This window comes from Rhea americana, unplaced genomic scaffold (assembly GCF_003343005.1).
Source record: "Rhea americana isolate MKP2758 unplaced genomic scaffold, rheAme1 scaffold_1, whole genome shotgun sequence".
Classification (NCBI taxonomy): domain Eukaryota; kingdom Metazoa; phylum Chordata; class Aves; order Rheiformes; family Rheidae; genus Rhea; species Rhea americana.
In genome coordinates this window covers 17333294-17360400 of record NW_028185038.1, presented here as the reverse complement: position 1 = coordinate 17360400, position 27107 = coordinate 17333294, and the positions used below count along the sequence as shown (strand labels likewise).

The 27107-nt window shown below is 43.9% G+C and overlaps 1 protein-coding gene across 1 annotated transcript in view; it reads left to right on the top strand.

Annotated features, from left to right (window-relative positions):
* The window catches only part of PLXNA4 (plexin A4), a 439477-nt gene that overhangs the window by 352511 nt on the left and 59859 nt on the right, over positions 1–27107 (top strand). Inside the window, exons 12-18 of the mRNA XM_085299727.1 lie at positions 3202–3353; positions 4018–4135; positions 11087–11223; positions 13305–13472; positions 20771–20864; positions 23477–23716; positions 24607–24753. Coding sequence (XP_085155853.1) covers positions 3202–3353; positions 4018–4135; positions 11087–11223; positions 13305–13472; positions 20771–20864; positions 23477–23716; positions 24607–24753 — 1056 coding nt within the window. The remainder of the gene's footprint in view (positions 1–3201; positions 3354–4017; positions 4136–11086; positions 11224–13304; positions 13473–20770; positions 20865–23476; positions 23717–24606; positions 24754–27107) is intronic.

Here is a 27107-nt window from a genome sequence, read left to right as displayed (position 1 = left end):
CTTTAAACAGAGAGGGAACCAGGATGACAAAGTTTCCACCTGAGTTTCTGTGAGTTCTCACATGGAATTTTTGTTTCAAACTTGCTTCCAGTTCTAATGAATAAAAGAACTTTACTAGTAAGGGATTCCTTTCTACATCTACAGCTTTTTTTTTTTTTTTTTTTTTTTTAGAGGAATGACATTAGCTTTATCAGCAAGAAATCCTCTCTTGGCACTGTATGAAGATGTGTTCCCAGACTAGCAAGCTCTTTCAAGGATAGGCGAGTTATAATTAACCACACACCTATCTTACTTGAGAGCTACCTTACTAGAACAAGTTAAAAAAAAAACATTTGATATCAGGTTTTATACCACAAAAAAAGAATATTTTATAGGGATCAATGTTTTTACAAACAAGTCTAATACGTAAAGAACTGAAATAAAATCTGAGAATTGTGGTTTATCTTTCTCTTTTTATTTTGAGTAAATATTGAATTGTATTGTATACTGTGATATATTCAAACCTTCTGGTATCATTCAAATGAAATGTTTTAGTTTTATCAGGCCAGGATTAGTTGAAATAATCAAGCATTTCAAATAGCAAAACATTGCTTGAATACATATTTTGCAATGTTTCAGAGTCAAAATACTTCAAAAATGTCATTTATTGAAGATAGTTGAAGTTATCAGTCTCAAGTCCCCAACTAAGACAAAAAATTAGTATTAGTTTCTCCAGGAAGAGATATTCTGTTTCACAGTAATTTTTTTGGCATATACTCCTTGCTTTTGGTAAGGGTTCGATTGCTGGCCAACAGAGCAAGCAATACTTACGGGGTTAGGTTTAGCTCAGTTGGTTAGAGCATGGTGCTCATAATGCCAAGGTTGTGGGGTCAATCCCCATATGGGCCACTCATCTGAGGGTTGGACTTGATGATCTCCAGAGGTCCCTTCCAACCTTACCAATTCTATGATACTCTATGGTATTTTCTTTTTAGGATTTAAATATTTTGTTGATTTTTTTCAGAATAGGAGTATATTGCCACATTTAGATTTTTGTCAGGTCAAATGATATTTGACTGGGTTTTCGGATCTGAGATTTTGTTTGACCCAGTCTGAGCCTGGAGCCTTCTCTGTGTAGGCTGAAGTTGCTGTGGACATTGGGACCTCAGAAGTAATCAGGGCCCATTACTGCAAGTGCTAGTCTGGTGTGTGGAGTGGAGACAACAGAAATTGCTCATTCCAGCTTTTGGGAATACTATGTCTTGCTCACATATGTTGCTGTTTAGGGTTGCTATGTCTTGCTCATTATCTTTGGGCTGGCTATGAAGGAAAGACTCAAACTTGTTCTTCCTTTCATGGTTCCTGATTTGGGTAATTGTGGGTTTTGTGTTACAGAGGCTGTGTCTATACGACCAAACTGAACAGGACCCAGTATAAGCCTAAGAGCCCTCTGCAATCATCTGTTATTAAATTGTTAACTCTACAGTCAAAGCAAAGCCACACTCATTCAGGAGGTGGCTTATGGCACCTAAAATCAAACATCTTTAAACAAAATATCCTCCAGAAGTGCCAGAATGTCTCTCCATTTGTTAAAGATGGACTTTCTAAAAATTGGCCTTTCTTGGTTGCAATTAGCCACCACCAGGCTCACACTGGCGCCAGACTCAGCACTGGGACACAGTCAAGAGCAGCCCTTACTCATGCCAGTGCCTGGGCTTTCTCTGCCAGCCAGACTGCTATGCAAGGGTCTAGCTGCCAGCCCTGGCCTGGCAGGGCTCTCAGCTAGATGGGTACAGACCTCAGATGGGGAATTCCTCCTTCCTGCCACTTCTGTGTGGAGTGAGCCGTGCCAATGCTGGCAGATGGCAGCCATGGCATCCTGAGCGGGCAGCAGGGAATACCCTTTGAAAGCAACATTCGAAGCCCCTTTCAATAAGCCCGTCATATGGCAAAGCATTTGGGCAGAGTAAGTAATTGGAAGGGCAGAACCAAGATAATTATGGGTTCGCCCCATGATTTCAGTGTTATCTTAATATCCAGGATACATCTCCAAGGCTAATTTCCATCTAGCTCTAAAGAAGAGTGACAGAGGACGTATAGAGGGTTTTACCATTTAGACATCCCCTACACGTATGCCAGAAACATTGCATGGAGATATACACCTCTAGGGCAAGGACATACAGTAGGAGGAACATGCACACGTTCTTTGTGTGTGTGTGATGTGGGATGATTGTGGCCTTCACATCAGGCTGTTGTGCAGGTCTGGTGTAGTGTCAAGAGGTGAATTTCAGTGTCCAAATGGTGCTTTGGCTCAGCTATCCAACAGAGCTGCTGCTGAGCGAAACACAGAGGTTGACCCCTGCTAAGATTTGGTGATGGTCCAGACTGAGGTGGGCAAATGTCAGGACACCAGCTACCAGGACTACTGTGATAGCCATCTAGTTCATGCTGGGGTTCAGGCAGCTCCCAGCCGTACAAATGACTCTGTCCATCCTCCCATGCCTTCCTTTCCCCTGGCCCCAGCTCCCTAGTCAGGGCAGCTGGTGTTCTTTTGGAAATACGTGTTAGCACACTACAGTTGCTGCCTTGTCTCGGATACTTACTCTCTTGTGTCTATTCTGTACCTAATCTGACACTCCATTTCTGTTGTGTCTCAGCTACTTTTTCAGATGGACATTTTCAGCCGAGTTTGTAACGCATGACCAATCTCTCCCTCCAGAACAGATCGAACACTCCCTGTGCTTTGGACTGGGAATTTAGGATTTACAAGAAACTAGCTGAAGATGTTTATGTCCTTTTTGTGTTCTTGCTCCCATTTCTTCCCACCGTGTCCCTCTGCATTTCTGTGGCTCATGTCTAGAAATTGGAAAGCTCAAGTGCACTACCAGAAAACCATTCTCCCACCTTGAAAACATCTCCTCCTCATCTCTGGATATTTTGAAAGCACCCGAAAGAGAGGAGATGAGATCTGAGGCAGAATTTTGGATACTCTGTGCTTCGGCCATGTGTGAAATGTAACTGATATATTTGTGAAGGAGCTGGACCCCACAGTGTGAGCCTAGAGTAGGCTGGGTTCTCTTAGTTGCTCAGCAGTCACAATTCTGGCGTCTCTCATGGTCAAAAAGTGGTCCTGATGCTGCCTCTTCTTTCACTGAGAGATGCTGATGCCTTTACATAAATAGTTTGATCATTCTTCTTTTTCTTGGCTTGTTTTTCTTCTAGATCAATCCAGTGACAGGCCCTCGGGAAGGAGGGACCAAAGTGACCATCCGTGGGGAAAATCTGGGGCTGGAGTTCAGAGATATCGCGTCTCATGTCAAAGTGGCTGGAGTGGAGTGCAAACCGTTGGCAGAAGGGTACATCCCTGCAGAGCAGTAAGTTGGGTGTGTGGTGGATAATGAGTGACAGGCACTTAATAGTAGTTATTGCTCTTTTTAGGAACGGGTTCCCCCCACTCCAGTGCAAAGAAGATGCCTGTGATTCCCTACTCAGAGTGTCAGAATTGATTATCCCTTTGTTACTGTATTTAAACTACGTGTGTAGATGATCCTTACAGCATATGCACTACGAAGAGCTTTTGGTCACCTGTAGACATAGTCCCTGTTTCTTGCATAACATCCTCCACAGGTGGTTAAAATTCCTGTCTGTGGGATAATAGTCCTGAGAGGCAACTTAACCCAGCACTAGAGCATTTGTTAAGCTGTAGAGCTGTAGGATGCTCAGAGAAGGGAATTAAATCTGGTGGGCAGAAGAATACCTGGGGCCAGACCTCAGCACAGCATTACTCCATGTATTTAAGTGAAACTATTGGATTCTCCACAGTGAGACAACAGCTAAGCATTTGCTCCACTGAGTGCAAGCAGCCATGGATCACCACTCTTTAGAGAACTTGGGTCCTGGATTTGAAAGTGGTAGAGGATGGGTTAAATCTGCAGGCCATTCCCTAGTAGTACAAACTGTTGTGTGCTCCAATATCAACTTACCCAGATTGCCAAACCACCCTTAAAAGCATACCTCTTATCTGTGCTTTCTCCACAGGATAGTGTGTGAGATGGGGGAGGCCAAGCCCAGCCAGCACGCTGGATTCGTAGAGATCTGTGTGGCTGAGTGTAAGCCGGAGTTCATGGCCAGGTCTTCACAGTTCTACTATTTCATGGTAAGCTCTTGTTACAAGGTCTCCTGGGCCCTTGTCACCTGTAATTGTGTTTGTCCATCATCCTTGAACATGTTCAGCCTCCAACCACTTCGCTGAAATCCTGAGCACACAAAGTTTTTCCTTCCATTTTCATTAAAAATCTTGTTATGAGCAAAAATTAGCTTGCTTAATTAATGTTTTAACAATCTAATAATAGTCCAGATTATTAGTACAGAAAATCTTCATTAATAGTTAAAATTATTTTAAAGAAAAAAAAAGAAAAAAAGAAAATCTTTTCTAGTATCTCACCTTTTCTCTGGTATGATGCTCCCCTGCCACGCCTTGCTAGCATCTCTCCAGACCCCATGGTCACAGGCTCCAGTCTTCCTCTGGCAGAAGATGGGGTTGTCACTGTGAGTTGTCACCACTCTGAGGTCCTCAGCAGGAGGAGTATGATATTTGAAGTGGGGTTTCTTCCTCCCCAGTAGTGGATCCCCCTGGGGCTGTTTTTACTCCTCCTCTCCCCGCTGCTGGTCCCCTTCTGCTTGGCCCCAGCTCCAGCCCCCAGCATGGGTCACACAGGGGCTGTTGTTTGCCAGGCAGGGATGGGGAACTGGGGGCATTCTTTGGCCCTGCAAGCGCTCCTGGTGTTGAGCTCAGGCTGAACAGGCAGGAGGCCATTGGCCACCAGACACTGGTGATCACAGCAACAGCCATAGCCAGCCCAGAGCAGCTTGAGACCCTGTGGTGATGAGTGAGGGCAAAACCTGTGGTCTTCTGCTAAAGATGGCAAGAAGTCATGTTTACTGAGCCACAAGTGGTAAACAGGATGATGGCAGGTGTTTCTGGAACACTTTTGTTTCACTGATGCTAAGTGGTCTTCAGGGTGCCCAGAGGAACCAGTTCTGCACACCAAGCTGGAGTCTGAGGGACTAGTTAACCAGCCATGCTGTGGGTAAGCTGTAGAGCATGACTATGGCTCAGAGGCAGCAGGTTACAGGTCACTGATTTGGATGCTCCACGGTGAGACAGCAGGTGCCAGCCAAGCCTGGACTTCTTTCATCTTTGAAAAGGCAATGCCTGTACACATGAATGAAGATGGGATCTCACCCCAGTGCTCATGTGTGCAAGGGTGGGCTCAGGACAGCAGATGTCTGCTCTGTCAGAGCTGTGGCTGCCACAGCCCAGTAGCTCTTGGCTCATATTCCTCTGTTCAGCTCAGGTCTCTCTCAAGCCTCAGATACAGCTTCACAAATGAATCCAGGACATTCTTCTGAGCAGGTCTCCATAGGCTTGCATCTAAGAGTGGTGGGATATGGAGAGATCCAGAGCAGCCAGAATTTTGTGTGCTCCAGACCAGTTATGGTCCTGTTTTGCAAGTACTGCAGGTGCCCCCTTGTCACTCCCAGATCCAGCCTACAGCTGCTATTTTTAGGGGATCTCTGTTGAACAGTCCTTTATTAACCTTTTAGGCTGTAGTAGTACTCCTCAGAGAGCAGCAGGAGCAAGCATATCCCATTTGCTAACAATGACATTTTAAAGCTGGAATGACTTTGAGAGATGGAGCAGTGTCTCTCTGCATGAATAGGGAGGGCCATGGGAAGGCCAATGCTTTGCTCACAGCTGTTGCTCAAGCTGCTCCCATTAGCTGCTTGCTGTTGCCTGAAAAATAAGCAATTCAATCTTTAGAGGGTTTTCTGGCCTTTGATTCTCTGATGTAGGCTGCCTCCTCTCTGGAGGTCTCTGGCCAATCCAATGCATTTGATTATAAGGAGCGGGTGAGCTGCAACCTACGTTCAAGCTGACTATTTTAATTTTCTGCCTTGGTCCTAGAAAACCCAGAGAATTTCTTTCCCTGTTCTCCACCAGGCCCAAGTCAAAAAGTCCTTAGGGCTTGTGACTGATGGGATCACTTGCACTCTTCTGCTTGTTCCCTGCAGCAGACAGTCCGCCAGCAGCAAGGAGTTCCCTATGTCTCCAGCCCCAGACATTAGAAATCTCCAAATAAGCACAGTAAAAGAATCTTACTGTGAATGGCCACCCTTAGCAGGCTGTCAGAAGTCAGCTCTGTGTGCTAGCAGCTCTCCAACAGCAGTCACAATCATCTTTTTAGAGAGGTCGTGGCAACTGGCAACCAGACTTGCTGCACACTTTGTCTGGGCATCTGTGCAAAGCAGCCAGGGGTGCTCTGAGCCTCAGTTTGCACTCCAGAACATTGGTACAAGTTTGGCCTAAGATTGTAGATTTACCATGGTGAAAGCCTCATGGAAGAAGGGAGGACAGCCCATTGCATGTTACATACTCAACTCCCCTTTTTGCTCTACTCCCTCACTTTCTGGCAGTGCTTCTTGTCCAGGAGATCTTATTCCTCTAAAGCCCCTTGCTGGGGACATGCATGTACTGCCTGGGCCTTGATCAGCGCAGATCTCTGCAGTCTGAAGATGAGACGGTCCCTTTGTTCCCATCAAAAGTGCTCTGCTCCTGCAAGGGAATGGGTCTTTTCTGAAAACATTAACATACTCGAGCATTTTTTTTTTTTGTGGTAAAGGGTATTGGTAATGAATGCAAATATCTTGGATTCCCTCCTTGAGCTACAGAGATTTCACTGTTCTCTATGTTTTCTGATGTCACTCAGATGCTACAGTAGTAGGGAGGTGGAAATACCTAGACAGATAGCCCCTATCAGGCAGACAGAAGGGCTCTTTCCAGGACATTTCGCTTCAGCATATCACCTTCACTGCTCTTGGAATTACTGCTCGATTTTGATCATCCGTGTCCGTCTGTGACAGCTTTTTCCTTTGCTTGCTGGCTGCCAGTTATTCCATCCATGCATGAGCGTGAAGTCAACAAGATTTTCTTCATTGAATCCCTCTATGCCTTTGTGCTACACAGAAGAAAAACAGACGCTTTCCAGACTGCCCATCATATGCCCTCTCCCAAGTCCATTGCTTTCCTAGCAGGAGTTGTGTTCGTTGGCTCTGCTTAGCTTCCTTTGATGCTTCTGCCAGGAGAGTAGAGATGTTATACACATATCATAACATGCCTTGGCATCCCAGAACCGGGGCGGCAGTTTTAAGGGAAGGAGGATGTTTGGAAACCGGAGAAAGGCATCCCATGAGAGTTACAAATGCTGCTTTCTGGCACATAGCAAGTCCTCTGGAAAATCATGTTTCAAAAAATTTGAAGCAAAATAGGGTCAAATCTGTCCAATAGATTCAGCCTCTGCCTCTCTAGCCAGAAAAACGTAGGGGATGATATTTTGAGCTCAACAGAGTATTTCATTTCAGGGTTTTAAAAATGAGATGGCCTCGTTTAGAAATTCTAGAACAGTTCTTCTCGACATTTCTAACTAGAATTTCTAAATTCAGAATGGTATCCTTTTGTTTTAAACTGTCATATGTGATCAAAAACACAAATAATATTAAAGAAGTCAGTAAGCCAAATGGAAACAAAGTGTTTATTTGCAGGCTGAAATGAAACTTAGGATAATCTAAATGAGAAAAAAAAATCATTTAATTTAATTATTTTGTTGCTGTGATTATTGCTGTTATCTTTCAATCCAAAAAAACCCTAAAATAATAATAATAAAAATCCTTCCTTTTTCAGTTCAGATACTGAAGCAAGGCAGCCTTTGTTTTGGCTCTGGGTAAACACATCATGGCTCAGTGCAGGTGTTGTAGGCTACTCAGATTATATTACTTCTGAAACTGCTCCTAAAATCCCCCAAAATACCAGGAAAGCATTTTGACCAGGTCTCCTTTCCAACTTGGGGATGAGAGAGGGGCTCACACTGCCCCTCCTGCCCCACTGGACCTGTAGTAAGGAAACCAGAGTCATGAGCTGCACATGAGTCACATCTTGCTCTGACCGTGTCTCCAGGATGAACGAAGTGGGAACCGTGGTCTTGAGATCAGGAAGCTGTGACCACCAGACTTCTGACTTAAATCTTCCACCACTTATGATCTGAGGTGCTGACTTCAGTGATGACATCTGATGACATCATAAGCAACTGTGGCCATATCTTGCTGAAGTCACAGCACCAAGATGGAGTGACTGATTATCATGATTAGCATTAGTATATTCAGTATTAATTTGACATAGGAATGTTAATTTTTTTAAAAAAAGTTTTAGGCATTTATGTTTACTCTGGCTAACTGATGATTTAAATGGTGAAGCTTTAGACAACCCTTTAACTTTTCAGGGGTATTGGTCTCTGGTTTTATTTTGAAAAATTAGTGCAGGACTTTGAAGATACAATGCAATCTCCAGAATATTAAAAAAAGCTGTTTTGAAAGCCAGTGCCTAGCCAGTCTGTGCGCCAGGGTTTTACTGTTGACAATTATGGACATTAAGTCATTGCATCCTGCTCTTTTAAATGCAAGGGTATAATACTTCTTGTCAAGAGCAAGAAGAAAAGACAAAAGGGAGAAAGAACACTTACTACCAGGAGGTTCAGAGTTTCACCTCAAACTTCCCAAAAGTGCATCGTGACCTATCCCAGAGGTCAGTTTAGACGAAGCTCTGATGGTAGCTTCTCTGAGGATAGCTTGTCACAAGAACAAGCTGGAGGAAAGTAAAGAGCTGGGAGCAGATAAAAGTAAACAACTCCATGAAGAATGCAGGAGGTTTTCTGGCCTCCTCTGTCCTTCAACGTCACCATCCACTTCAGCCTTTTACAGATCTACTTGACCCACTTGCATTTTCCATCACCTTTTGCCAGCAAGGAAATGGTAAACAGTCTGGAGGCTGAGTTTCAGTGCAAACATGCTGTACAATATTTATGAAGGCCACTGTGAATAATTAATGGTTTATTGCAACTTCGAAAGCTTAGCCACAAACCCTTTTGTAAGACTGGCATGAGATGCAGCAACGCTTTGCATAGGAGCATTGCTAATGTAATTCTGATCTGTGAAAGTCGTCAAAAGGGCATGGTCATTGCGTCTAAATCCAGGGAGAGACGAGTCACCTACCACTGGGCACCAGGACACAGATTTTTTGTCTTTAACTCAAATGTCCCTCTCTAGTACCTAAAGCAGCTGTTACAACAGTGCTATTGTGTAATTATAAGCACGAAGTTGGCAATTCTCAGCCCATTTTTGCACAGGCAGGAATTTAGCTGACCATCACAGTCAGCAGTAGAATCACAGAATCGGTAAGGTTGGAAGGGACCTCCGGAGATCATCTAGTCCAACCCCCCTGCTAAGCAGTAATTTGCGCTGGTGTTGGTGACCACAGGTAAGTGATTAATGATGAGCTACCATCACAGCCTGAGATACTATGATAAAAATGGGTCATGATATTATGAAGATCCATCTAGTCCACTGTCTTTTTTTTCAAAGCAGTGGCTGTCAGTGGATATCCACAGAAAAATGTAAGCAGCACAGTACTTCTTCTTTCCCTTATACGTCCTCTCAACCTTCACAAACTGATAGATGAGGGACTTTTTGAGGTGAAACTGTATCCAAACTGTCTTATCAGAAATAGTCAAGCAGGGGGAATGTCCAACTCTGTCAGCAGATTTTTCTACTGGACTGTGAGTCTGATTTTCATGTGCAGCTCTTTCTCCACGCAATAACTTCATTTTGAATGAAAGCAAAGTGGAAACATTGCTACTGTTTTTCAAAATGGTTATCCAGAGAGGGACGGGGTGTGTGTGTGAAAGAGGGAGCCGTGATGTGTGTCAGACGATTTTACAAACGTGGATTAATGGTCTCCAAAGCTCAATAAGACGACAGCGTGATGTACCTGCTCATTCAGAGGAGCTGAGGAGAGCTTCAAGCGTTTGTCATCATTCTTAAAGAGCGAGAGAAAAAAAAATCTTCATTTAAATGCATATAGTGGCTTTTCACTTGGGACTGAGTGGAAAGTTTTTCTATTAAAATGCAAATGAAAGAATAAACTGTAACTCCAAATTTCTTCCTGAAAATGGATGTCTCCTCTCTGCATTGTGGTAACAGGGTGATCTGTGCCTTCAGACTGCGAGTATTTTATTCTTGATTTGGTGAAGAAAGGAGGAGAAGGGAGTAAGAGAGGGAGGTTTGGGATTTCGAGCCCCAGAAGGAATTGTGTTCCTTTTTGTTACATTAACTGTGATATGTTTGGAAGAGGAGCTTGGAAAATCAGCAGGAGTAGAACAAACCACTCACTCCTGGACAGCACAGTAGGAGACAGCCTCAGCATTGAAGTCTGACAAGAGACGAGTGTTTGCATATATAAGATAAAAGACAAGCGTTTGCTTATATGAGGCAAGAGACAAGTGTTTGCATATATAAGACAGTGAGACATTTGGGGCCATGTGGTGGCCTGTGAACAGCCAAAACCCAACCTCAGATGCTCCACTGCACCATGACTCTCCTCCTTCCCAGGGGAAAAACCCATGGCCACAGAAAGCATTTTGAAACTGCTCTCCAGAATGGTACAGCAGGTTCTGTTCCCTTGCCAGATCTACAGAGTTTAATCTTTCCAAGAACCAATTGTTTTCAGCTTCCATAAGCTCCACGGTTTTCTCCAGAGGTGGAGAGCCCCTGTTTAGGTCCAGTCAACCAGTTCAAGACTGGGGCTGGCTTGCAGATGTGGTGTTGCATTATAGACAAACATGCCTGAGCTGTTTCAAATGGGCAGTGGAGATGGGAAACGTTTGGCTGCAACTTCTCCAGGCATGGAAATGACTTTGAAAACATAGAATATTTCTGAGCAGATACAAGGACAGTTCTGATATTCCAGGAAGGCAAGACGAGACTAGTATTTAGGTCTGAATTCATCCCATCTAATCTGACGTTCAGGCAGAGTGTTTGTGATAGGACTAGAGTCATTCTAAGCTTTTTTTTTAGTGGGAAAATACAGGCATCTCCCAATGTCCAGCTAAAACTTGATTACACTCTGGGAGTGCCTACATCTCTCCAGCATTAAAAAGGGAGGTAGATTAATTCCACTCTTCTGCTGTGTTTTCAATGTAACCCTTTCCCCCTGCAGACTCTGACACTCTCAGATCTCAAGCCGAAGCGGGGCCCGGTGTCGGGGGGCACTCAGGTGACAATCACAGGCAACAACCTCAACGCAGGCAGCAATGTCATCGTGACATTTGGGCGGCAGCCCTGCCTCTTCTACAGGTACACACGAGTCCTTCCTCCTGCATGTGCCCAAGTCTGTAAAGTGTGAACAGGGGGAGAGAGGTGGAGAGTTGTGCAGACCTTTAATGGATAAGTCTGCACACATCTTTTTTTTTTTTTTTTTTTTAAAAAAAAGACTTTGTCCATTGGCATCTGACAATAACGACTGGCTTCTGGGAGATTTGACCCTGGTGCTGGGCTAAGCAGGCAGCTACAACGTGGTGAAAGCAGGTCAATGGGGAATTTATTTGTGTTTTCATGGCTCTAGTAGTACACTAGCTCTCCTCACAAAGCTGCTCTGGTTCCTGGCAGTCACCATTCCTGAGTCCGCTGTAACTACAGAAGACTTCGCGGATGAGGACCAGGGTCTATGGTTGCATGTTGTGAGGTAGTACTAATGCACCAGGGAGGGAACAGAAACCTAAAGACAGGACTGAACTTTTCTTAACAGCCATGCAATTGTAGTCAAGAGAACTCTTCCGCAGCCAGGCCTCCTTTCTTCTGCTCCCTCTCTTGCCTGTGGCCACATCTGTTCTGCAGTGAGATTTTTACATTCTGCCCCGTACTCCATTAGAGTAACCTGACTGTGCATATTTTGGAGTGGGAGAATAGGATTTATTTCATTGTTTTGATTAGTATTTGAAGTACTTTTTCCATAGTCCCTTGTTAAATTTCACTGTAATTCTCCACGGTCTCATGCTTAGCCACTTGTTCTCGGAGTGCGTGGTTGAAAAGATTTGTTTTCATGTCCCCACTTTAGATGAGAGAAGAAAGTAAATCTGACAACATTAGTTCTAAGTATTAAAACTCCTCCCTTTTATCCCAAAATAGTCCTGTAGTGCTGAGAAATGGATGACTTGCAGCATTCCAGCACTGGGTTGGCTCTTGTTCAATGGCAGTTCAGAGAAGCTTAATGTCAGTGTTACCTGCTGAATATTCCCTGATCCCTGTGAGAATCAGTCTGAGTCCAGTTCTCAGGGTCTCCTGCAGCTCAAAGCACTCCAGTGCAACACATTTTGCTGCCAGTATTGGAGGGGGCTTGGAATGAAGTTGGCACACTCCTCCTAGCTTGACATTGGCAAAAGAAATGCCTGTTCACAGGGGACTTGGTACCACTTTCTTGGGGCAATGCACTTACTTCTCCAGGCTGTAGGGATCCTGTTTAGCTTCTGTCATGTAGTGTTATTCATCTTCTATAATTCAAGAAGGTGAAACCACAGTCTATGATTCAAAATACAGGTGGGAACAACAGCTGCTTCGGGTTGCTTACAGAGCACATCGGGAGGTTTCAGATGGTACCGAGCCCACTCTTTCAGGAGAATGGGAAGAGAACCTGGAGAGTACCATCACTGGAGGTCTAGTGCTGCAAGGGAGGGGTGGACCCTGTTTAACCTTTCTGGATGTGTAATATAAGACCATGCCACAAATCACAACGCTGGGAAGGCTGAGGGGATTCAGAGCCTCAATTCTTGGGTCTTTATGGAAAGCAAAGTCTACTGCAAAATTCAGACGAGTTTTGAGCCCTGCCCAAAAGAAAAAGTTAGATGTAGAATCCTCCTTAAGTATTATCATGTAATACTTCCCACCATTTTAGCACCTCCCGTGCAAAGCACATTGGACACTGCACATTGGAAACCGCAGTTAAACAAGGCTTACAATCCTACTGCAAAGTAAGCTCTATTAACCCAGACTGGAAAGCTCAGGAACAAACACTCCTTTTTATGAGCTGCTGCTATATATGCCTGCAGGCAAGAAGGAAACATCCATCATGTATTTAATCGTGCAGAAACATTTCTGGAGAGGGGTCTGTTTTGGACTTCCCTTGGGATTCTGTTTATATTTTGAGTCCTGATTAAAGGCCCCCCTTGTGGCATTATTTAAACTAGTGCAAAGGCATATGCCACTTCTTCAGATGAATGTGTCACACTATTTTCTGCATATTCCCAAAGCATTGAGTTTCATCACTTAAGAAGGCATAGGTTAAGGTCACAAGATATAAGAGCAGGTAGCAGGACTCATTTTGGCATCATTGTAGTGTTACAGGCAGAGCCTGGTTTATTTTTACTTGCTTCCACTCACAGGAGGTCCACCAAGCACATTGTGTGTAACACCACTGCTTCAGACGAAGGCTTTGAGAAAGTGAAGGTGTCTGTGAGAGTGGACAAGGCCAAGATCCATCAGGAGCTTCAGTATGAATATGTAGAGGATCCGACCATCCTGAGGATCGAACCTGAGTGGAGCATCTTCAGGTAAGCATCCTATGGAGATCTCCACCAACTCCTCTTGCTTTCTCACACAGCAGTGGTGTTTTCTTGTTGGGCCTTGGTACAACAAAGTGCTTTCTGATCATTGTGTTCCCTGGGAAACAGGCTTGTGCAGAGCTACTTCCCATAGCCCAAGAGCCGTGAAATTTGATGGACTGGCCTAGTGGTAAGACCTAAAGCACCAGCACTGTGCTGTGCAGTCACTGTAATACCTCAGTTGCTCAATGTGTGCCTATGGATGTGTATTTCCTTGGGACAAAATTTCCACAAAGTCTGGTGAAAGATGATCAGGAGATAGGCCTTTTCTCCAAAGGAACTCTTTCTAGTCCAAGGCTAAATGAACCTGCACCTTAGTTTCACTAGTGTAGCACAGTTTCCTGACTTAATTACAGTAAAATTCAGCTGCAAATGCTCACTTGAAGCCTGTCTTGGGCACAGTGTGTTGACTGCTGTAATTACAAGGGCAGGTGGAGTAGTCTCTAACATGATGTTGAAGCTTTCTGTCTCTTTACTGCATTCCAGGGTTTATCTTCAGCACCAGGTTGCTCCTTGTCTGTGTGCTGTTGCCATTCATTGGGCAGGTAAATCAAGTAGTTGTACCCACAAAAGCTGCAACTCCTCATGTTTCTGGTCATGACTGTTTCTGGTCCTGTTGAGCTGTATCCGCAGCCTCCTGTGGCAGCAATATTGGCCCACTGGTCTCTTTGACCCAGGTATAGGTGTCACAACCCTACTTAGGGAAGTAAATCTCCCTTGGGTTTGGAAACAGCAATTCCCACTTTTCCCACTATCTTCATGTGGCTTTGCATTAGGTATCACTTGTTTGTCTGTAATGCCTGGAAGCCCCAGGATCATCTTCTGAGATAGAAACACAAAGGGAGCCCTGGTCTCTGCCCCATCAAAGGACTTCCCCCCCCTCCCCTTTTTCTCTTTGCTCCATTGATGACGCTTTGGTGAGTTTGGAGGGTTCCCACGAAGGTGTCTGAGAGGAGTGTTTGTCCTGGATGTGGAAGGCATCAAAACACTACACAAATGCCCTCAAAACCCTACAGAAATGGCTGTCTGAAGACTGAAATTGGTCATTAAATACAGCAGTATTTTCTTGAAAAGATACAAAATAAGAAATCTTAGTCTCTCTCTTTCAGCCATTACAGTTCTCTGCCCTCCTGTCAAACTGGATTGATTGGAGTATCTGGGGATTAGGAGCAGGGCTAGTAAATCCCCCTGGTTCAGCTCCCTTCCAGAAGATGTTTTCACAAATCAATTAGTGGCTTTAATTACTGTGGGGGAATTTACCGATTTAGTCAGATTGTATCTTTACACATTGGCTTGAAGCTTTAGCACTCGGATTTTCCATTTGGGGGTTTTATTTTCAGTCAGAGTTCAGTTTATCAGTGAAATAAGAAATTGCTTTACTCCTTTCCTTATTAAAGTGAGTCTAGCAGTTAAAAGGTGCGAGACTGACAGCACTGGAGAGTGAATTCCCCTGTTATCCACAGGAAAGTTGCAGCATGGGGGCCTTCCTCTGCGTGGGTTCAGGCCTGGCTAGTAGGTGAGAGGAGATGTTCTTCAGAGCCTTGCTGTCTCTGCTGGAGCTGCCAGCCAGAAAGATGGAGACACTAGCAGCGGTGGTGGAGCTGATGAAGTGGAGGCTGGCTGGGAGCGAGCTGTGATTCTCTTCATGTCTAACTAACAGCTACGAAACAGGACCAGCTTCTGGCCCTGCAAGGCTTGGTGATTACTGCTGGTGAAACCACCGGGGGAACCAGCTCCTGTGACTGCAGTGGTCGCTTCAGCCTGCCTCCCCTGCAGCATCATCCTAGGGTTGTGGCCATTCCTTGTGACAACTAGACCAACATTTTTGTCTCAGACCTGTCTTGGGGTAAAAGTGATGGGGCTTGTCCTTGCCCTCCTAGGACTATAGCTCTCCTCACAGACCACCAGAGGTGACTAATGGTCACAGTCCATGGCTTCAAGAGTGAGCAGCATTGAAAAAGATGCTTGAGGTACCTTGGCAGAGCTTCATCCAGCCTGGGAGTAGAGATTTAATGTCCCATTGCTTACTGCCTTGAATCTCCCATCACCTCTCCTATCATAAGGGAAGTTAAGACCAGATGCTTGTTTAGTGGGTGCCAGTTTACATGCAGGATGCATCGCTGCTGGTGTGGATGACTGGGACTCTATCTGTCTGATCACTCAGGTGCAGCCTCCATCCCCTACTCACTTAGGTGTCTCTGAAATCAAACAGCATTCACTTGAGCAGCAGCAGGTGTTAAATTTCAGCCAGATATACTCACGTCGTCTCTGCTTTCCTGCCCTTTCTTTTGCACTTTTGAATCACTTCAAGAGATCAGGTCATAATCTTGGAGAAGGATGCAGAGAGATAAGAAGCTATATCCAGGATTACCACTGTGATTCAAGGTGTCTGGGACCGTTTTATGCAGCATAACTGTTAACCTGTTTATCTCCATGCTGTAGATAGTAATTGAGACAAGAGTAAGGCCTTCAGATAGAGCTGGATGAATGTGCAGCAAAGTGAAATACTGTGAATCAAACAAAAAAACTTAGTCAAGTTACATGGATCACAAAGTAAACTAAGGAGGCTCATCCTTACTGTACTTGTTATGCAGTATGATTCATTGCAGCAAATCCAGTGTACTTTTCATCACTCCTGGCTGTGGGGCTAAGCTGTTTTGAGGGACAGATGATTGCTACTAAACCAGCTTTGCAAAATTAGTGAATAAATATATCCAGTCTGGCTTAAAACCTTCTCAGGCACCATTTTCTGAGACAATAAATGAAAGATTACTGCTAATTTAATCACACAGCCAAAAAAAAAAAAAAAAAAAGAGTCACACTAGGCTGACAGGTAACTAGAATTTTATAAGGCTCTGTTAATACATTTGATCTGGGTTTGATCTGAGTTATGTCTAGCAATTATCTGAATCTGTAGAGGGAAATTCATGCTTAGAACTTACTTTCTGGGCAATGAGGAGTTAAATTAAGAACGTTCCTAGTCTTGGCACCTGTATTATTGCCGTTTCCCGTAGGTGAGTTGTTCCAGTAACTCGCTGTCTAAGCTGTGAGTGAGAGCGGGGACAGGCAGGCTGGAGATGTGAGAAGTAAGAAGGACCAGAAGCAATCGTCAGGGCTGTGTGTTACCGCATTCTCTGCCACTCGTTGTCTCTGTCATCCTCTGTTTCTCAGGAACGGAGATAAATGTAGTGAGGTCCTGATGCTGCTTCTCAAGTAGAGAGGTCTCGCTGCAAGCTATCGGCCAAGGAGTTGTTGGGAGAGTCCCACACAGCGCTGGGGCTGCGGCTCACTCCTGCAGTCAAGGCGAGTTTCCCTGAGCAGACCATGCTGTGATTTATGGCCAAGCAAAAGAGTCAGAGATACAGGGGAAAAAAAATAAAGAAAAATAAACAGTGCAGGAGCTTGGAAACAAGTAGACAGTGTCAGGATCCTGGTCTGTTGGGAAGAGACAGCAGCAGGATATGGGAAGGCCAGCATGACAGCAAATACCAGGGCATGAGTGAGAAGGGAGGAAGTGGGATGCTGCCATCATGCAGACATAACCTGGGAAAGGGAACCGTGAGCCCGGCACACAGGCTACTACCGATGCTCGAGAATGCATTTCACTAGATTGCCACGTCCTTCCCTGCTCTGATCCGATGGGGCCAAGCAGTGGCTGGGACCCACAGCCAAGGAGGTCAACAGCTATCAGTTTGCACAGGGAGGCAAGTGGCAATTGGATCTGCTGGCAAGACAGGGTGGACTGTGTAGTGAGTTCAGCAAACACAATTGTCTTGGCTTATTTTTTTTTGAAGACAGAAGGCCCTTCTCTATGCCAGCGCTGTATCCATACTTAAAAACTGTGGTCGGAACCTACAAGCTCAGTTTCCAAACCAAATACAATATTTTTAACACAGAGAGTTTAAAACTATCTGTGCAGTGGTGATTAATTACAGGATTTAAATACACACACACACGCACACACACACACACACACACACACATGTACACACTCACATACTTGTATATCCATATATATACACACATTTGGTACTTCTGGAATATGTAAAATGCTCAGTTGAGTAAAAATATGAGTTTCTAACTTGAATCAGCAGAGATTCATAATAAGTAATGCCTACAGCCAAAAATCCAGAAGAAGAAGGATAATGGAAAAAGAAAAGCTTTGTTTATACACTTTTTTGATTTCTGGAAAGTAAACTCTCCCCGGGTAATGTTGAGAATAGTTAATGTGAAGATGGATTTTGGGAGAGGGCATTTCTGTTATAAGGCAGGAAGGAGGAACACTCTTATAAGTGGGTATGTGACCTCAGAAGATCCCTTGAGGGTTCAAGAAAGCTCAGCCACCCAAGTGGACTTTGTGGAAATGGAAGACATACATTTACTATATAAAATTTCCTGATGGAAATTTCCCATCACAGCTGATGAATTCAGAGAGTAAGAATTCAAAAATCTGCAAAACTCAAGGTCAAATGTGGTCATAACCATGGATCAGACAGCATAGGTGTTGGCTGAATGAAAGACCATAAGGAATCTCTTAAAGAAATATCTCAGGAGCACCAGTAGAAATATGTGATTTACTGTGCTTGTTGGTGGAGCTCTTGGCTCTACCATTAGCTGCTGAGAAAGATTTGGGGTTTTCTTTTGCCTGGCTATGATTAGGTCCTTGCTGTGCTGGGATTTGTTATAAGAAGTATCTCCTTGACTTGGGAAGGTGACAAGGACTTTTTATTGCAATAGTGGAACCCTCCTCATGCACCCCCTCCTGCACCCTACTCCTCAGATGACTTCAAATTTCCAGTCTTTTTGGTAATAGAGACTATATCTAAACTAGTAAATAAATAGTCCAAGGCTATTCTTTGATCCTGAAACTAGCTAGTACATACTGCTCTCATCCATACTGCCAAGTGAGCTTTCATCCTTCAAAAGCAACATAGCCACAGCCATTCTGCTTACTGGGAGTGGTCACTGGCCCATACTGTTCCTCCAACCGCAACCAGACATTGTCTGGGAGGGTGATAACTAAGGCAGTCGAAAGCAAGCCAGGGTACTGCTAATGTTTTAGTAATGTGGATGACCACCAGCCAGTGTCTGAGCTGGTGCCCTGGACTTGTTCAATTCGTCAGGGTGGTTGTAGTCAGAGGGGCTGAAGCATAGCCCCAACTAGTTGCAGCCAGCCCACTGGAACTTGATAGCTGCACTGCAGAGAGATGTGTATTTGTATACGTATCCTACCTGTCCCAGCTGATTAATAATGGAAGATGCATGAGAGATGTGGAAAACAAAGGTCAGAATTGGGGGAGAGCTGTTGGCCAACACAAGCTTTTTACTTACAGTGTATTATTCTCCAGTCTTTTTCTCCAGTCTCATTTATAATGCACATGTTTTACGTTGGATGTATGTAGAGTTTTACCTGGAGGCAGGAAAGGGATACTGGGCTTTCTTTACCCAATCTCACATAAATCAAATGATTTCTGCATGGCTTTCCCTCCCGTTCTCTGCGAAGAGCTCCAAGAAATAAATTGCAGACTGAATAGTTTGCAAGGAGAGTTACACAGCCAGGTGTTGAAACCAGTGAGAACACTCCTCACCCTGGGAAACTTTCAGCTCTACAGCAGAGACAGTACTGTCCATTGATGAGTTTTCTCTCACCTTGGCCTGGCTGTATGAGCCCTGACAGCTGAGGCCTTTGATTGCTCAGATAATCTCCCCCTTCTGTGTTTCCCCCTTCAGCCAGCCCTTGCAGCACATCACCCCAGCCACAGGAAGCTGAATACTACAGAGGGAGGGGGATTTTCCCTGGTAGGGAAATACTATTCCAATTTAGGATAGCCAAACCTGCCAGTGGTGAACCTTTGGTCTACATTAGACTAGGGAGAAGGAGTGGAAGCTACTGCTCAAAGCTCCTGCTTACGATGCTCTTTTTATATACTGCTCTCTTGAATTGCACCCTGAGACAACCCCCCTGTCAGCTCCTAGGGAGGCCTGGAAATGTTTCTATACCCATTTCCTTTTTCCCCCTCTTCTGTACCCTGGAGTCCCACAAGCAGCAGCGCTGATTGCAACTGAAAGAGGCAAGTGAAAGGAAAGAAGGGTGTTTCTGAAAGCCGTTTCCTTTTGGTGACATTGATTGCAGTGAGTGAGAAGGGCTCTGTCTACATCTCCGCTTCTTAGGCTGGGCTGAGATGGATTTTATAAAAGCAAGAGGGTCTACTAAATGCAGTGTTGTGGTGTATATGAATCAGCTCACTCAGGAAATTAGGCTTTGTCCAAACAAAGGAACACAGTGACTAGAAATCTCTATTCTGTTGAATCTCGGAACTAAGACATGTTGCAAAGCTTTATCTGCCTGAATCACCAAACGGAAACCAAGCAAATGTATTGTTCATAGCAAGGCTGAAGACTATGACTCTGTTTCTTCTAGGTGCTGTAGGACTGTTTTCCCCAGATCTCTCCAACTAGCAGCACTGAAGTGGATTCACTGAGATAACATTTCCCCACTTAGAATGATGCTTTCTATAGCAGGCTGAATATGCCAGAAGGGACTAGAGACTCCAGCTGAGATATTCTGTACCTTCAGGAGAGGATCTCTGAGGGTTTTGAGGGCTCACTCGGTTAGATAATATAAGGGATATAGTCAATGGTCTATTGGAACTTCTCTTAGATTTCTGGCTCTTCTCATTACCAAAACCTGTGATTGCTTGAGTCCAAACAAAGAAGAATACCCAGATGCTGCCTGATGTGACAATTTTAGCAAAAAATCAGGTTTGCCTTATTTTCCTCTTTCCAAGAAGGATTTTCTTTTCCCCTTCCTGGGGAGCTTTGAGTTCTAGTCAGACCCTCTGTATTTAACTTTGAGGAAAGAAAATCTAAGTCGGAGGAAAGGCAGAACATGGATATTTCAGCAATTTCCCACAGATTAGAAATGACAGAAGAGTTTTCCATTTCAAAAGAGTTACCTATCCCATCCATACAATGAACAGTATCTCATATCCAAGATATTCAGTAGAAATTACAGCAGACTGCATAGGAATTTATACCTAAAAATGACTCAGTGTGGTTTTTTTTCTGTAATTTGTAAGTGATAAGTATATCACAAGAGCAGAAGTGTAGGAGTCCCTGTCTGTGTGACCAAGGATCATGCCTAGAACTGCCTGTCTGTAGTAATGTTTTATAGATCACTCATTGCTGGTGCACTAAGTCCTGGTATTTGTTAGCTGGGTTCATGTTCTTCCTTTCCTCTTCTCCAGTGGCAACACACCTATTGCAGTGTGGGGAACTCACCTAGACCTGATCCAAAACCCTCAGATCCGAGCGAAGCACGGAGGGAAAGAACACATCAACGTGAGTATTCCTAGGATCTTGATGAAGAATGTGCCCAAGGTGAGAGGGGTTGCTGACAGCTCTAGAGGTTGAAATCTTCTATTTTGTCTAGGAAAGAGAGTACAGCTTGCTTTCAGAAAGATTACCTCACTCTCTCCCTATGAAAGAGCAGTGGACCAAAGACAGAATGAAGAGCATCTATAGCTGCTGAACAGCTCCACATGGAGCAATAAGTGAGTTTAGGAGACTCGGGAGCATGCTGCACATCCTGGACCCACAGTAGGTTTGAGGATGAAAGGATGTTGGCTGTGTATGGAAACCTCTTTCTTAGGAGCAAAAGTGAAAGAGCATCCCATGGAGGACAGCTCCTAGAAGTAAAAAAATACATAGGGACTAACTTGTTAGGGGGTGGGGGAAAGAAAGTCCATGACAAAGTTGTGTGTTCTGGACTTTCCTTAATCAACAGTCTTTGTCATTACAACCAGGCTTAATGCAGATCTAGTCTGCATTAAGTGGACCAGAGAGAAGGAGTAGAAGCTACTGCTCAAAGCTCCTGCCTCTTAGCATGCTCTTTTTATGTACTGCTCTCTTTAATTACATCCTAGGACACCAATGTGGTTCGTTCCTCTTGGCTTGTGTTTCAGAAAAGCAGAGAGTAGTGAAAATGCAGGTTCCTGCATATCCTTTCTTGCACACGTTTCAGCTGATTCCTGCAGTTGCACTCTGCAGCAGTGAGTCCTGGTTGTATCAGACCTACCTCTACTGGAAGATTTCTAAGTGCAGAAAGTTTCTGAGCTGGCCCAAGCAGCATTGCTCCAGTTCAGCTCAGCAAAAAAGCTTTGAGGGCTGATGAAGGAAGAGCTACCTAGCTTATTACAATGCCAGCTGAGGACTACAGAAAGGGATGGCAGATGGAGGCCGCCAAAAGCCCCTTAGTTCCTGATTAGAGACGTGTGTTATTGGAAAGGGTCTCAGGAAGTGTAGGCTAATTTCTGCATCGCCCTTTTTTAAGCAAGAAGATTCTGATACTATCAGTGTTGCTGGCATGTGGCAAGGACCTGCACGAAGAAAAAGACATAATTTTCTTGTTTTTGCTCTGTATTTTTTGCCCCATCAGTGAAAGACCATCAGCTCCTCTGCAACTTGCAAAATTAATCCCTAGTCTTCTCTAGCACTGTTCACCAAAGGATTTCAAAGCACTTCACAGACAGACATTATCTAAATAGCCCATTATCATATGAACAATGGTGAATCTATGGTAGGTCCAGAAAGAGAATAAAGGAATATGGAGTAGATTTATTTATAACCTGTAGTTTGCAGATTAAGAGATCTAGATTTAGGTATCTCTATACCTGTCCCAGTTTTGCCATGAACTATCTGTCTTCCAAAAAGCCAAGTCCAATACAACTTTGATCACCTTTCATACCCCACCAATTTCAGGAAATATCTTTGAGGCTGGTGTTTAGGTCTTTCATGGTTTGGCCTGTGAGATGCCAAACATTTGAGACCGGACTGCGGGAGTAGAGCAAGCAATCGCAGTGTCAATCCTGACTAGAAATCCTCCAGTCCTTCATGAACTCTGGAACAATGCTGGGGCAGCTTGCTATGTATGTATGTACATACGTATGTACGTATGTATGTATTGGGAACATGTTTTATTTCCAAGTACAGCACTGCAAAACTCTTTTCTAGCTTCTTTGTAGGATTAGAAGTTTGCACAAGATCATCTTATTCTTCTCGCAGACTCCAGCTCTTGCCTGACACATGGTCTCAAACAGTTGTGCCATGAAGCCTATTCTAATCTCACACGGAGAACTGTCCACCCATTTTACATGGGGAAATGCACAGACCCCAGCTCCCGGACATAAAGCAGACATGAGCTGCTCTCTATGGCTAAGTGGGTTTGTACTGGTGAAGTTTGATGACTTTGCACCCAGTCATATCCTAACCTAGTAGATGAGCAACTGAGTGAACTCGTGCTTTTCTGGTGCTCTTATATGGTGAAAGCTATTGCAGCAAAGGACATTGGACATAGTTTACAACATGAACATGACTTGGTCCAAGTTACTTCCCTTTCTACTGACTTGAGCTGAAAGCAATATTAGCACTTGAATTGTACTAACCGTGATGCTGAGTGTCCTCTCAACACTGGAGGTACCAATGACATATGGAGAAAATTCCCACATCAAACACAGCTGGGACAAGGATATTGTTTCCCCATAGAGCTGAGTGGTTTCAGGTGAGGCCAGGATGCATAGTGCTAATTCTTTTAAATGGGAGTGGGAGTTAGGGGATAAAATACCCTTCACAACCTCTTACCTGTACTATGCAAAATGTAGGTCTGTGATAGGGCAGGCATTGAACTGCAAGATCTCCTGGAAACTACTCTCCAGAATCTTTACTAGCTCAGTTTTGTGGGTTACATTTCAGGCAAAGGGGATCTTGGACAAAACCGAGTTTTCACTTGCAGTTTTTGTGTGATCCTCAGAATATGCGAGCTAATTGTGGAGTGGTAATGAAGCTCTGATTTACCTCTGCTGCACAGAAAAAAGAACTTCCTATTTCCTGAAAGAAAAGGAGTTAAGGGAAGATGCTGATACTGGTAACTCCTTGTGTTGGGTTTCTCCTTCCAGAACTGCGAGGTGCAGAACTCCACAGAGATGACCTGCCAAGCTCCAGCACTGGCTGTTGACCCCAATCACCAATCTGAGCTAGCTGAGCGTCCGGAGGAGTTTGGCTTCATTCTAGACAATGTGCAGTCCTTGCTGATCCTCAACAAAACCAACTTTACCTACTATCCAAATCCAGTCTTTGAGGTTTTCAATCCCTCAGGGATACTAGAGCTGAAGCCAGGAAGTCCCATTATACTGAAGGTGAGTTGGGGACCAAGGGCAAGATCAAACATGTCCTGCCTTTTGTTCTGCCATGTCTGCCAGGACCCCACTAATTGCAGTGGTGTCCTGAACATGTCCCAGAGTTTTCTTCCACTCACAACATTCTACCCATCATCTCACTGCCTCCAGCAGGGCCTTATGAGAGTCACCATCTGGTAACACCACACTGCCAAGAACCTACCAATAATGCAGTGCATCCTTATCCATAATTAAAGCAAATATAAGCTCCTTTTGTAACTACTTGTGTGAGAGCTAAATTTGCTGCTGTTCACCCGGGAAGAACATTTTCCACCGCTGCAGCAGGACTGACAATAACATACCTTTGTCTATCTCTTCTGGGGTTTTAGACACTTTTCTCTCACCCTGAGAAAATTCCACACCAGCCCCTTTTCACTTCTGTAAACTGGGCAGCAATAAAAAGAAGGAATTTTATGATTGAACATTATTATATTAGTACTTGTATGTGGTGAATATGCAAAGAGATTATTTTGTACACAAGAATACCTTTTTGCACATTTGGAAAGGGTATATTTTTACATATAAAATGTAAAAATACACATTTTACTTATCTGAATATGTCCTGTGATGGCCTGTTTGTGCAGGACTTATCTGCAATATTTCCCCATTACTGTCAGAGAGAGACAAACAAGGTAGGGTGTTTTGACCGATAATTGTCTCTACCCACCCATATTGTCCTCTATATTACTTTTCTAGGTTGGCAATTCCTTGCTAAGTTGGTGAAGGGTGAACCAGGAATGCCATGTGCAATGTTAACACTTGTGTCACAGGAACAAAACAGAGGTGAAAGGCAAACTCTTTGCTGACCTGATTTTTTGGGGGGTTGGGGGATGATATTCCTTCCTATTCAGGGCAAGAACTTGATCCCACCAGTGGCAGGAGGGAATGCCAAGCTGAACTACACCGTCCTAGTTGGTGAGAAGCCCTGTGTGGTGACCGTATCAGACGTGCAGCTCCTTTGTGAGTCCCCAAACCTCATCGGACGGCACAAGGTGATGGTAAGTGATGCTCAAACCTCAGTCTCTCTGACTTGGGCAGATGGGAAGGGCATGTCAATGCCGAGGACCTGGAAGAGATCTCCTGGGAGTTTGCATCACCATTTGTCTTCCATAGATCCCACAGACCTTGTGGTCCCTTCTTGATGTAAAATCCCCATTAGTCCTGGAAAAGTAACTTGGAGATTCTTATGGACAGTGACTTCTCATAATAAAAGTCCTTCAGGAAAGCTTGCTTTTCTTCTTTCTTCATACAGACTGTATGTTCATGTGAATTCATATACATAATATATTCCCTAAATGACACACTATGTTAAATTCAGCCCTGTCTCCAGCAATTACCAACATGCAGGGGGTTAAAATTTGCTTTTATGTAGTAGAACATGCATGCAGGATATGGACTCTAGTGTGATTGAAGTCTGATGGTTTGACATCTGTATAACTTAATATAATGTTGCATATCCTATCTGGGATGTATGAAAAATGACCATAGTGATTACATTGGAGGGAGCTTCTCCTCCTCTCTCTATTGATTTATGCACTTCTCCTTTACTTTATTCTCAGTAATTTGCATGCCTCAGTGCTGTTGCTTGATAAACAGCACATCAGCAAAGTCATCTGAGTTGTACAGAGCTATGGGCGGAAACAAAACAGAGGATAATAACTGACATCACACATATGGATGATCAATGTTCCTCAATGCCTGTCATCAGCTTCCTTCCACTCTCTATAGCCCTCCCAAATCTGTATCTGCTCTATATTTACTTATTTCAATGTAGCGAAACTTTTAGAGTTGGTGGAGGCACACTGCAGGGGTTCTTTGAAAAAGAGAGTTTTCTGGAAATGTTCTGAAAATAGAGAGCTCATGGAGACCATCCTGGGTCCTGTTTGTGACTACTGATGATACATTGAGAGACCTTGTGTTGACTGCTTAACTTTTCTGTGCCAAAGTCTGTCCTCTGGAAAATAGAGATAATAATCCTTCTCAGCTATGCAAATATACTGTGGCTCTTGTTTCATTGTAAAGCATATTAAGACATTCCAAGAGAAGCAGTAATGAAGTGAGAGAATTTTTCTCTGTGAATTCCAAAGCTTTTGAACATGGCAATATATGTTGCATATCATTTTCATGCATGTAATTAAACATATGGTTAGTCAGAGATTGACAAAGCCAATGTTATAGAGAGAAAACCCAAAGTCAGGTGAGCAGTAATCAGTCCCTGGAGATCAGGGGAGGGTGAACACAGAGCCAGGCGTTATCAGCTGCAAAGACTCTCCCGTTCCTGAAGCTTGGGACGGGTCAAGTGAAGTCACAGGAAAAACAAAAAAAAAAACCTATTTTTTGTGGAAGTTGGTCGAACAAGCTGTTAGAAACTTGGAAGATGATTGTGCTGAAGCCTACTAATGAGCATCAGTGTTAGGAGCAAGTTACAGATTTGTATTTAAATAGCTGACACTGAAGCAACTCTTTGACAGTGTCTGGGCTGAGAACCAAACACAGAAAGTTACCTGCCGTGGAAGTCAATGTTCAAGGATGGGCTTTGCATCTGGAATTCACCAGGAGGACAGATGGGATGGGAAATGCCTCCTCCAGCACGCCAGATCATTTCTGTTACTCGAGTTGGTACAAAATGTCTCCCTATGTTTCCCATGAATGTCACTCTGATGTCAGGATAATTGACAGGTAGCTCTCCCAGGTCCTCTGCCTGCTTCTGCCACTGATTTACTGTGTGACCTTGAGCAAATTGCTCAACAAACCCTTCCTTGCAAAGTGATGTGGCCTAGATCTGAGAGAGAGGATTGTGGGACTGAATTAACCATTGCAACACTGAATTTATTTTAAGGGAAGGAACAGTTAGTGACAGCAACACGTTGATGTCACTATATTCTTGCTCTAGTTCAGCTATCTTTTTTTACAATGACAGAGTTAAATACTTGAAAGACAGAAAATAAAAAGAAAACAAACAAAAAAAAACTAGGCAAATGCCAATAAAGATCCATTAAAATTCAGAGGCAAGATCTTTTTTGAAGAAGAAACAAGAATGAAGAAGATCCATGAGTATCTAGGGTGGAAAAGGTCTGCAATGAAGACATATAGCACATCTGACCGAGTGTGGGTGTTTAATGTAAGAATGTGCATCTGAAAAAGTTACTCTGGACATTTTGTATAGCAAATGGAGAGGTGATCGAATACAGCGATAAGAGTTCAGGACACAGTTCATCCTATCCTAAGGCAAGCACTTATATTTGGTCAGGGCAAATTAGCTTGCTCTAATAAAGACCTACCCCGGTCTAGCTTGTAGACAATCTCGAACAGTGTTGTGATAGCCTTGAACAAGCATCACCCAGTGGTATTG